At 40.4% G+C, this 13,394-nt stretch overlaps 1 protein-coding gene across 3 annotated transcripts in view; it reads right to left on the bottom strand.

Annotated features, from left to right (window-relative positions):
* The window catches only part of LOC124622378 (THO complex subunit 2), a 312,497-nt gene that overhangs the window by 200,497 nt on the left and 98,606 nt on the right, over positions 1 to 13,394 (bottom strand). For all 3 annotated transcript variants that reach the window (XM_047148064.1, XM_047148066.1, XM_047148065.1), the window contains exon 10: positions 385 to 586. In XM_047148064.1, coding sequence (XP_047004020.1) covers positions 385 to 586 — 202 coding nt within the window. The remainder of the gene's footprint in view (positions 1 to 384; positions 587 to 13,394) is intronic.

The following is a 13,394-nucleotide window of genomic DNA, read 5'->3' as shown; positions in this document are numbered from 1 at the left end:
TGCTCCAACTTACATCTTGGCAAAGTACTACAATCACAACCACTGTTTGCATTAACAAAGGAACATTACCACCCATCAAGAAATGGTCAATACATTAACACACACACACACACACACACACACACACACACACACACATTTAACATGGAATGCTTGCTGTTATGTTTCTTGCGTAACAAATCACAATCATTCCCCTTATCAGAACTGAAATGGTTGTACATTTTTATAAAATTCTGTCAGTACCTGTACACAACTAAATGAGAAAGGGACTTCTTCCTAGCAAAAACAATTTTTGTATAGTGGCTGATGTATGTCAAGTGCACTACAGTGTGCAAAGGGCACATCAATGAACTTCCTTTCCAAATTATGTCACAGTTGACTTACCTCTCCAAGAGCAACTTTTGAAATCCTCAGCACCTTATACATCAGTACAGGGTCATGATGCAAGGATGGTCCCAATGCCTGCAGCATGGGAAATGCTGCATCACGCAGCTCGAGGAGAGTCTGAGCAGGTTTGGGTGCAAGGGAGCTCAACTGGTGAGCACGAGGAGTGCGGACATGATTCTTTGTTAGTGGTCCACATTTCCTGCAATAATAAAAATGACACATTTTTTAAAAACACTTGGTTATAAGTGCTATGCCTTATATAGTATTATTAATAATGATAACTGCATCTGTTCATAAGAAAATAAATCATGTAAAGACAACTACTGACCAACTACATGATGGTAGATTACATGAAGATTTTTCATCTATAATGTACAATCAATTTTAAAATGTAGAAACAATATAAAACTACAGCAACAACTGGAGTGCAATAAAGCTACATAATTAGCTAAAAACATAATTATGTGCGGGGGACAAGGGCGGGAGGGGCAAAATATGAACAAGGCACATTATTTTATTAAATAAAAAAAGATGTGATGCAATTTTCCCAACAACTTTTAAAGATAACTTTGCACTACTGATTACCACATATTGGTATTATATCAGTTACTATCTCCAAGATAATTTGGAAGTATATCCACAGAAAAAACTATTGCACTGTAAAGGACTGTTTCAATTTCAACTAAACAGATGCTTCTTTATTATTTCTAGCATTTTTACCATTGCAACTATTGATTAAATATGACTTGAAACAATTTGATTCTGAAATAATATGGCAATTATGTTTAGATCTTCCGATATTATCAACGTCTACTATTACGTGAAAAGACCAAATTGGGGTTGCAATGGATTTGCTTGTTCCCACCTTCACAGCTAAACCAGGCAAAGGTGTCCACAGTTTCTTACAAAGTTTCCCCATCCTTAAGTCGTCAGGAGTTCACACTTACATATTTTCGTGGAAGTGTTGAGAAATATCAAGAAATTTGACGCCCTTGCAAAAAGACAAGTGGGCAGATTGGATGATGATGATTGGTTTGTGGGGCGCTCAACTGCATGGTCATCAATGCCAGTACAAACTCTCAATGTTTACACAGCCCAATTTTTGTACATAGTCCAATGTAGCCACTGTCAGGACAGACTGGTGGTAAGCATAGTCTTAGCTACTATTGTGAGACAAGCTTTCCACCCTACACCAAAACTTAGGATTTGGTGGTCATCAGTCAAAGCGCGACCATATGGGAGGCTATACAATTCACGTTTCTACGCAAGGAGGACTAGCAAATATTTTGAACCCCCCCACCACCACAGATCAAACCCAACAAGGCATGCATTTTAAGGACAATGTATGCTGCAGTTGTTGGAAATGCTCAAGTCAAAAGGCACCTGAAGTTGCATTTGGAATGTGTCTACAGTAGAAGGATGTAAAAAGATCAGACACATAGAGCGAACTGTCCGACGTTATAACAACACTCAGTGAACCGGGTTACCATGGTGCTTGAGGGACTGCACATAGGAATGTGAATACAGGAAATGGGTATGGGACCAGTTCCCTCACTGTCCCACAATCCCACCTGCAAAGCAAATCAAGTAAGAAATATTGGATGCACTCAGGCAGCGTGAACTGGGGAAAAAAGTAAATACCCAATAGGTTCACAAAATGCGGAATCAGATGTACGGAAGCACCAGTTCAAATTCAAATTAGTGTGGAAGTATTACAGTTATTCTAATGTCATTTTTGGTAACGATTTCCTGTGCCATATTCATGGCATGGTTAACTTTCACACAAAGGAAAGTGCAACTTGGGGAAAATTTCCATACTTTTGACAATGTTTCTGCTGCTTGGAGATGAGGGGAGCCAGAACAAATGGCCACATTTTGACAACCAGCTAAACAGTACTCCGCAGTATTGTATCGTTAAACAAAGCCGAGAAAATATCTGGCAGTACAGAAAAAATCCTAAAGACAGAGAAGAAGAAAGATTTTTTATGAGCAAACATTTTCTTATTGGATCCACTAACAAGAAATGAAGTTTTGAATGGAAAGTAGCAAAATGTGAAGTATGATTTACCTCAAATGAGTATGTCAGAAGAGGGTACAATTTTGGCAATAAGCATAGAGATTTTAAAATTCCTGGTATATCACATTCGTTAGAGTGCACGATCTAAATGCTGACGACATAAAATCATACCAACAAAACAAACAGACTCAAAGAACAATTTACATAAATTACATCTCAATTATACTGTCTACCAACTAGTAGAAGCCAACCTCGGGGAAGATCAGTTTGGATTCCGTAGAAACACTGGAACACGTGAGGCAATACTGACCTTACGACTTATCTTAGAAGAAAGATTAAGGAAAGGCAAACCTACGTTTCTAGCATTTGTAGACTTAGAGAAAGCTTTTGACAATGTTGACTGGAATACTCTCTTTCAAATTCTAAAGGTGGCAGGGGTAAAATACAGGGAGCGAAAGGCTGTTTACAATTTGTACAGAAACCAGATGGCAGTTATAAGAGTCGAGGGACATGAAAGGGAAGCAGTGGTTGGGAAGGGAGTAAGACAGGGTTGTAGCCTCTTCCCGATGTTGTTCAATCTGTATATTGAGCAAGCAGTAAAGGAAACAAAAGAAAAATTAGGAGTAGGTATTAAAGTTCATGGAGAAGAAATAAAAACTTTGAGGTTCGCCGATGACATTGTAATTCTGTCAGAGACAGCAAAGGACTTGGAAGAGCAGTTGAATGGAATGGACAGTGTCTTGAAAGGAGGATATAAGATGAACATCAACAAAAGCAAAACAAGGATAATGGAATGTAGTCTAATTAAGTCGGGTGATGCTGAGGGAATTAGATTAGGAAATGAGGCACTTAAAGTAGTAAAGGAGTTTTGCTATTTGGGGAGCAAAATAACTGATGATGGTCGAAGTAGAGAGGATATAAAATGTAGGCTGGCAATGGCAAGGAAAGCGTTTCTGAAGAAGAGAAATTTGTTAACATCCAGTATTGATTTAAGTGTCAGGAAGTCATTTCTGAAAGTATTCGTATGGAGTGTAGCCATGTATGGAAGTGAAACATGGACGATAAATAGTTTGGACAAGAAGAGAATAGAAGCTTTCGAAATGTGGTGCTACAGAAGAATGCTGAAGGTTAGATGGGTAGATCACATAAGTAATGAGGAAGTATTGAATAGGATTGGGGAGAAGAGAAGTTTGTGGCACAACTTGACCAGAAGAAGGGATCGGTTGGTAGGACATGTTCTGAGGCATCAAGGGATCACCAATTTAGTATTGGAGGGCAGCGTGGAGGGTAAAAATCGTAGAGGGAGACCAAGAGATGAATACACTAAGCAGATTCAGAAGGATGTAGGTTGCAGTAGGTACTGGGAGATGAAAAAGCTTGCACAGGATAGAGTAGCATGGAGAGCTGCATCAAACCAGTCTTAGGACTGAAGACCACAACAACAACAACAACAACAACCAAAGAGGAAATTATAACTTGAGCAGCTGCGTCAGGCAGATCATGATTACTGTACCCTGCTCACTTGCAGCCAACAGTGGAGAAAATATTTCAGATTTACTAGAAGCTAGAGTAATTCAAACTTCCATCAGTCTCCGGGCTTCACCAGCAGTGATAGTCACCAAGGAAACAAGTAAGCGAACAAAGGCTTACCACATTTGCATGAGTGCAGGTAATACGGTCACAACACTGGATATCTATCACCTCTTTCAATGACAGTTTGGATCACCTCGGAAAAAGCAAGTTTTTCACCACCTTAGATATGTGATACAGTTACCAACAAATTCCAGTAACTATAAAGATTGGGAAAAGGTAGGCTTTCTCTTCTGGCATAGCAAAAAACTAAGGATGCCCTTTGCACAAGAAATGCTCCTGACTTTTAAGGAGTTTAAAGCTGCTCATCTGTCCAGTTTACCTGGATGACAATTCTTTTTTGGGGTTGTGTTAGTGACATTAATCTAAATTTTAAATTGGAAAACTGCAGTTGCGCGCAGTCAGAAATGCAGTATCTAGGCCATATAATTTGAGCAGATGGTGTAAGACTACGCTGATGGTTAATGGACACAGGGAAAGATTTTCCAGCACTGAGAAAAGCTAAAGAATTGCAACTGTTTCTTGGTTTAGCAAATAACTATCAACGTTTCATGGAGAACTATTGAGCACCCAAGGAACTTCTCACAAAATTAATAAAGATGGAAACACCTTCTGTGTGGTCAAAGACTGTGAGAGTGCCATTTTAAAATTGAAAGAAATTCTTAGAATTTCACCTGTCTAGGTTAACTGGATTTTAAGTAACCTTTTATTTTGTATGAGATGGTAGTGACTCTGCTGCAGGCTGTGTATTGAGTCAAATAGAAGATGGTGAAGAAAAACAACTTGGTTACACATCGTGTCAGCTGAATCAAGCTCAGTAAAATTTAAGTATTACAGACAAAGGACTTCTGGCACTTGTTACTTTCTGTGTTACATACATGGATGAGATTTATGATAATTACTAACCATGCTGCCTTGCAATGGTGGTGGTTGTTATGGTCTTCAGCCTAAAGACTGGTTTGATGCAGCTCTCCATGCTACTCTATCCTGTGCAAGCTTCTTCATATCTGAGTAACTACTGCAACCTACATCCTTCTGAATCTACTTCATCTATTCATTCCTTGGTCTCCCTCTATGATTTTTACCCTCCACGCTTCCCTCCAATACTAAATTGGTGATCCCTTGATGCCTCAGAAAATGTCCTACCAACCGATCCCTTCTTCTAGTCAAGTTGTACCACAAATTCCTCTTCTCCCCAAATCCATTCAGTACCTCCTCATTAGTTACATGATCTATCCATCTAATCTTCAGCATTCTTCTGTAGCACCACATTTCGAAAGCTTCTATTCTCTTCTTGTCCAAACTATTTATCGTCCATGTTTCACTTCCATACATGGCTACATTCCATACGAATGCTTTCAGGAAGGACTTCCTGACACTTAAATCTATACTCGATATTAACAAATTTCTCTTCTTCAGAAATGCTTTCCTTGCCATTTCCAGTCTACATTTTATATCCTCTCTACTTTGACCATCATTAGTTATTTTGCTCTCTAAATAGCAAAACTCGTCTACTACTTTAAGTGTCCCATTTCCTAATCTAATTCCCTTAGCACACCAGATTTAATTTGACTACATTCCATTATCCATGTTTTGCTTTTGTTGATTTTCATCTTATATACTCCTTTTAAGACACTGTCCATGACGTTTAACTGTTCTTCCAGGTTCTTTGCTGTCTCTGATAGAATTACAATGTCATCAGCAAACCTCAAAAGTTTTAATTTCTTCTCCATGGATTTTAATTCCTACTCCAAAATTTTCTTTTGTTTCCTTCACTGCTTGCTCAATATACAGATTGAATAACATCGGGGATCACTCTCTTCCCAACCACTGCTTCCCTTTCATGCCCTTTGACTTGTGTAACTGCTGTATGGTTTCTGTACAAATTGTAAATGGCCTTTTGCTCCATATATTTGACCCGTCACTTTCAGAATTTGAAATAGAGTATTCCAGTCCACACTGTCAAAAGCTTTTCATGAGTCTACAAATGTTAGAAAAGAAGGTTTGCCTTTCCTTAATCTCTCTTCTAATATAAGTCGTAGGGTCAGTATTGCCTCACGGGGACCAACATTTGTACGGAATCCAAACTGATCTGCCCCATGGTCGGCTTCTACCAGTTTTTCCATTCATCTGTTCAAAATTCATATCTGTATTTTGCAGCCGTGACTTATTGAGCTGATAGTTCAGTAATGTTCACACCTGTCAACACCTGCTTTCTTTGGGATTGTAATTATTATATTCTTTTTGAAGTATGAGGGTATTTCACCTGTCACACACTTCTTCTCACCAGATGGTAGAGTTTTGTCATGGTTGACTCTCTCAAGGCTATCAGTAGTTCTAATGGAATGCTGTCTACTCCTGTGGCCTTGTTTTGATTTAGATCTTTCAGTTCTCTGTCAAATTCTTCACACAGTATCATATCTCCCATTTCATCTTCATCTATGTCCTCTTCTATTTCCATAATATTACCCTCAAGTACATCACCCTTGTACAGACCCTCTACATACTCCTTCCACCGGTCTGCTTTCCCTTCTTTGCTTAGAACCGGTTTTCCACATGAGCTCTTGATATTCATACAGGGAGTTCTCTTTTCTCCACAGGTATTAATGGTTATTCAATTTAAAAGAGCCCAGTGGCACTCTAGTTAGGTGGGCCTGAAAACTTGGTGACTGTGTCTACATAGCCAAACACATTTGACATATTAAATTGGAATGCAGACACTTTGAGTAGAAAAAGTAAGAATCCGCAAGTAAGATGATGGGCTTATTGAGGAATTAAAAAGGGCACAAGAATTCAATGCTGAGTGTAGGAAATCAGCTACCGCACTGGATTTTATTACAAGAGATGAAGTTTTATAGGCAACAACACTTGTCGGAGAACGGATTGTGGTTCCAATGACTATCTACAAGCGCGCACTGCAACAATGCCACAACAGCATACAGGCATGTCGCACTGGGAAAGCAGCACATAAATGCACAATGTAGGTCAGTACTGGTGGCCACAATGAAAAAAAGATGTAGAGTATGCATTCAAAATTGTCTACCTCATACTGAGAGAGCACAAGGACAAAGATCAAATGCACCTCTTCCAACTTTATCTCAGGCAGCAGCACATTTTGAAATTATAGTCCTCAATATAGTGGGACCATTTTGCATAACGGCTAAAAATGACATATGTATGGTTCACCTTATCACTGACCATTTCTTCCACTAACTTTTAATGAGGCTGACTGTAAACATGACCACTAAGAAAGTTGTGAAAACGTTCATGGCTCATTTAGTACTACCAGTTGGGAGTCCAGATGCCATTATAACTGACCAAGAGACAAACTTTATGTCTAATCTATGGTACAGGTCTGTTGACTGAAGAACTGTACCATTTCACCCTAAGAGTAATGGTAGTGTTGAACATGTACAAAAAATGTTGCCAAAATGTTGTATTACATGAACAGTTCATGCTCATACTACGGTCGCCCATGGCCATATGTGATTTTATTGTACAACATCATGGTAGATAAGACCACAGGTTTGACTGCCTATAAGGTCTTTATTTCATGATTGCCAAATGCATTCCCCTTCTGAGATTGAGGTGTTGTCACCTGGAATAAGTTGCGACAAAATGAACAACTTACCAAAACACTAAAATTTATCTGGAAGAGAGTTCAGCAGAACAAAGCAGCTGTGACAAGGAGGCAACAGCTCCACAGTTGAAAGAATGCAGGGATGCCATTATATCAAGTAGGAAATGATGTGATGTTACAACAAACTGCTGTCAAAATGGGCAGAAATAAGATATTTCTGTGGCTCTGTGATGGACCATTCCAGGTACTACATTTCACACTACCTGCCAATGTCAAATTACAGCTCCCAGAACAGAAGAATACTTAACCAAGTGTAAGGGTAGTGATATACCATGTTCTGTAGCGGATCCACCAAAGCTCATAAATAACCATCAGCATAAATATCAATGTGTAGTAAAACTTTTACACAGCAAAGTCTTACAGGTGAGTTATAGTGTCAATATTTTTCTGTCAGTCTATAGTTTGGTCATTCTGACGATTCTGTTGTGTATTTTCACTTCATCAGGCCCCTGATTAGCTTGAAATTTTACTTAGGTTTGCATATGTGTAGGGTGTCATGTTCATTGATATTCAATGGGACGATCAATCTATATAACCCCACACCTCAAGGATGGTGTCACATTTTCATATGGTCAATACTATCCACTTCTGTCTTTCCTCACAGTAAAATGTAATTTTTACAAATACTATTTCTCCTGAGTGAGTTGAGGGTCATTGTTTTCTGTGAAGTTGCCTCTTGTACTTTTAAACAATGTTACATTTATTAACACCGCAGCCCTGGAGAGAACTTAACCAGTATGCCGTTTTTAGCCTGGTTTTCCTCTTTTACAAGGAATCTGCAGAAAAAAAGATTCTGATCCCTGACAAACCGAACTGCCTATTGTTGAACTGCTGCTGAGTAAGCACAAGCCAGTATCACACCACATGTCCTGTCTCCTAATACACATTTACTATGAAATTAGGCTCCTTCACTTACACATGATCAATACTATTCAATTTCTTCTGTAGACTGTTTCTCCTTGGAACTATGAAGTTCCGAGGTGACTGTTAGGTGAGAGGTTTTTGTATCTTCTTTTAGGTATGTTTCCATGTCAATGGTTACTTATTTCTTTGTACTGTTTTTACACTGTATTGTATGAATTCTGACCAACTGTTCTGAGACACAGAACTCTTTTTCAATTACAAACGTGTTTCTCAGGTGCAAATTATTATTACTATTTTAAATAAATAATCTTGCCTATACGGCGCATTATCTACCTTGCAACATCCACTTTACAAATGCTTAAGCTTCCTTAGTATCAATCAGGCAGACCGTGGACCTGCGCTTCATTCAGCTCTGGACAACAGTCTAGAATGTGTGTAGTTGCCTATAGTGGACACCTACACCTTGGCTAAGGAAGATGGCACCTTGGAAGTCTTTGACCTAGATCCCGAAGGGTGATACAAAAATTAAGTGTTTGTACAAGTTTATTTGATTTCCACTGAACTATTCGACACATCAATTTCTGGCACTCACCTGAATCTTTCTATGTCCATGAGTTTTGTTTCTGTTGTACTGTCACAAACTCAGAACCTTTCTTGTGGTTCTTCAAGGCTAATATTTGTCGTATCACCAATTTTTATTGGTTCTTTGTTGTCGTCACAACAGTGCTTAAAAAAACTCCATTGCCTGTGCAGCAAATGAGAATACTACCAAATTGATTCCTGAAGCACTCTGACTGTTACCCAAGCAGCCTTGTCTGCTCTCCATTTATTTTATGTCCCAATGATAAGCTTTTATTTCTGTATGTTCAAATTTATTGCAACTTCCGTATTTTACATGAATTAAATGCATTGATTTTTACCTCTGTTTGATTTTCATGTAATACTTTGTTTGACCCAACAAAATTCCTAATATTATTTTATAAGTTTATGGAAGAGGTTGACAGTAGTGTGTTAGTAGGAAGTCACGTGTCATAATGACACTTGCTGTTTTACAGGACTAACTAGTGTTAAACATGGTCACCGCAGGGTCCACACAAATTCGTTTATCTACTGCATGTGAAATGATACAAGATTGTTGTTGTCACTTGCCTTGGCTTTTACTTAGCTGCCTTTTGGAATTCCTCTCAATGTCAGAAGTGCTATCTGAGTATATTTTTAATGTTATATTCACAGAGCATTTTAGTGAAATAATCGAGGTAGTTGATTTGTCACAACTTTACAACAAGAGAAGACACCTTGAATACTTGTTCCAACATTTAGTCTTGCATTCATGAGAGTCAGAAATTTAGATACCTTTGAATAGCAGTAGTAGTAAGCATGAGATGCTGAGTCGAAGATAGGCACAACAAAAAGATTTCAGAAAGTGAGCCTTTGGCCAACAAGACTTTCATCAGAAATAAACAAAACACACACACACACACACACACACACACACACACACACACACGCACGCACGCACGCACGCAATCTCCATCTCTACCTGTTGGGGCCAAAATGCAAGCAGCAGTGCATGATGGGAGAAGCAACCAGGAAGTGGGGGTAAGGAGGAGGCTGAGGCAGGGAGGGGGAGGGATAGGGGTGGGGTACAGTTAAGTGCTGCTTGTGGGAGCGTACAGAGACGAGGAGGAGAGAGCGTAGGGCAGCTGCATGCAGTCATGAAGTTAGACAGAGAGCAGGGGAGGGAGGGGGAGTAGCGGAAAAGGAGAGAAGTAAAAAGACTGGGAGCATTGGTGGAGTGCTGGAAGGGGAACAGGGTAGGGGCTGGATGAGTAACGACAATGACTAATGAAGGTTTAGGCCAAGAGAATTATGGGATCATAGGATTTATTGCAGGGAGAGTTCCCATGTACACAGTCCAGAAAAGACTGTATTTGTGGGGAGGATCCAGATGCGACAGGCTGTAAAGCAGTCAACTGAAATGAAGAACATCGTGTGGGGCAGGGTGCACAGCAATGGGATAGTCCAGGTGTTTCTTGGCCACAGTTTGTCAGTGGCCATTCATGCAGAGACACAGCTTGTTAGTTGTCATACCCAAATACAATGCAGCACAGTAGTTGTAGCTTAGCTTGTAGCTCACATAACAGGTTTCACAGCTTGCCCTGCCTTTGATGAGATAGGTGACGCTTATGACTGGACTGGATGGGTGGTGGAGGGAGAGTGTACGGGAAAGTCATGTATCTAAGTCTATTATAGGAATATGAGCGATGAGGCAAGGCGTTGAGAGCAGGAGTTGTGCAGGGATGGACGAGAATATTGTGTTGGTTTGGTGGGCAGTAGAATATCACTGTGGGAGGGGTGGGGATGATAATGGGTAGGACATTCCTCATTTCAGGGCACGGGAGAGTTAGTTGAATTCCTGGTGAAGAATGTGATTCAGTTGCTCCAGGCCTGGGTGGTACTGTCACAGGGGGAATGCTCTTCTGTGGCTGGAAAATGGAACTTGGGAGCTGGTGGTTGATAGGAGAGGTAAGGCACAGGAGATCTGTTTTTATACAAGGTCTGGAGAGTAACTACGATCCGTGAAGGCCTCAGTGGGATCCTTGATGTTTTTCGAGAGGGACCGCTTGTCACTACAGATGCGACGGGCATGGGTGGCTAGGCTATATGGAAGGGAATTCTTGGCATGGAATGAGCGGCAGCTGTAAAAGTGGAGGTATTGGTGCAGGTTGGTAGGTTTGATATGGACAGAGGTACCAATGTAGCCACCTATGAGGTGGAGATCACCATCAAGAAAGGTGGCTTGTTAGGTTGAGTAGGAGCAGGCAAAACGAATCACGGAGGTGTTGAGGTTCTGGAGGAATATGGATAGGGTGGCCTCACCCTTGGTGTAGACCACTAAAATGTCATCGATGAATCTGAACCAAGCGAGAGATTTGGGATCCTGTGTGTTTAGGAAGGATTCCTCTAGATGGCCCATGAGTAGTTTGGATATAGGATGGTGCTGTGCAGGTGCTCATAGCTGTACCCTGGATTTGTTTATAGGTAATGCCTTCAAAGGAGAGGTAATTGTGGTGAGGATATGGTTGGTCACGGCAACTACAAAGAAGATTGTAAGTTTGGAATTCATTGTGTGTTTGGAATCGTAGTGTTCAATAGCAGTAAGGCCATGGGCATTAGAGATATTAGTGTAAAGGGAGGTGGTATCAATAGTGTTGAACAGGGCACCATGTGATAAAGGTATAGGAACTGTGGGGAGTCGTTGGAGGAAATGGTTGGTATCTTGTATATAGGAGGGTATGTTGTGGGTAATAGGCTGAAGATTATGGTCTATGAGAGCAGAGATTCTGTCAGTGGTGGCATGGTAACCAGCCACAATGGGGTGTCCTAGGTGGTTGGGTTTACTGACTTTAGGAAGCACTTAGAGGGTAGGAGTGTGGAGAGTGGTAGGAGTGAGGAGACAGATGGACTCTGGAGAGAGGTGCTCGAATGGGCCTAAGGGTTTGAGGAGAGACTGGAGATCCGGCTGTATTTCTGGAATGGGGTCACTGTGGCAGGGTTTGTAGATGACGAATCTGACAGCTGGCGGAGTCCTTCTGCAAAGTAATCCTTGCAATTCAAAAGAACAGGGGCGGAGCCTTTGTCAGCAGGTACGATTATAAGATCGAGATCGGTTACGTTGGTTTGAATGTTGAGGGATTTGGGCAATGGTTATAAGGATGGTTCAATGTTAAGAAATTCTGGAAAGTTAATAGGGATGATTTGGGGCAGCTACGATGGGATGTGGGGGAGGTCTGGAGGTTGTTGTAAAGATGATGGATAGTGGTAGTCCAAAGTGGGAGTAGGAAGTGTACGGAGTTGAAACTTTTTTCATGTGGTGTTGTGAATGTTGCTCTAGTTCCTGGAGGGCAAGAGTTTCACTGTGTGATTTGGGATTGCATAGCAGGAGAATTTTGTGGGTGCATATGAGATATTGCGAGGACGTTTGGGCCTGATTGATATGGTTTTGCACGAGTATGTTGGTGAGGGTTAAGGATTGGCACAATCTGAACAAATGAAGGTCACTGAGGAAGGAAGGGTTGCAGCCAGAGGTGGGCAATTTGATGGTAATGCAATATGGGGCGATTCCTTGAGCAAAGCAACACTGCTGGAACAGTATGTGAGAGAGGGTTTTGGCTAGGGATACGGAAATTTTTCTGATGGTGGGAAAAACACACAAAAATATGTAAGTAACACAGAAATATGTGCAAAAAGTGGGTAAATTACGAAAAGGATGAAACAGATGAAGTAAGGGGAAACAAGATGAAAACTGATGCAACAGGCCAATAGCGAAAGGCAAAAACCAACTGAAATTGGCATGTGAAAACAATGAGATCAAAGTAAAAAAATAAATAAATAATTTTTTATGTATTTTGCAGGTCTGTGGGTGGATAAATGTGAAGAAGGGAGATGGCAGATGTGACAAGATTAGATGAAGTTAGTAGATGCAAACTGGAAAAGAGAGGAGGAGTGGGAGGAGGAGGAGGAGTGGGTGGTGGGGAGGGGTTGGTAGGACGAGATACAAGACATTGGAAATAACATGGGAAAACAAGCGAGAATAGTAACGAAAAAGTAGAAAGCAATATTACAGGCAGGGTGTATACGTGGACAAAGATAAAAAAATTCCCAAATTTTTCCCGGATACCCCCATTAAAAATACACTTTTTCCCGGATAAAAATACTGGGTTGTTTACGAAATCAGCCTTATTTAACAGGGTAAACATAAAAATAAACTAATTGTGTTTGCATAAGGCTGATTTCCAAAACAACCCAGTTTTTAAATCGCAAACACGGAAGAATGAAAAGAGGAACTTCAAACCTTAATAATATGGGTAAAAATACACATTTTCCATGGGAAAA

This window comes from Schistocerca americana, chromosome 7, assembly GCF_021461395.2.
Source record: "Schistocerca americana isolate TAMUIC-IGC-003095 chromosome 7, iqSchAmer2.1, whole genome shotgun sequence".
Taxonomy (NCBI): Eukaryota; Metazoa; Arthropoda; class Insecta; order Orthoptera; family Acrididae; genus Schistocerca; species Schistocerca americana.
This window is presented reverse-complemented; position numbering and strand designations above follow the sequence as displayed.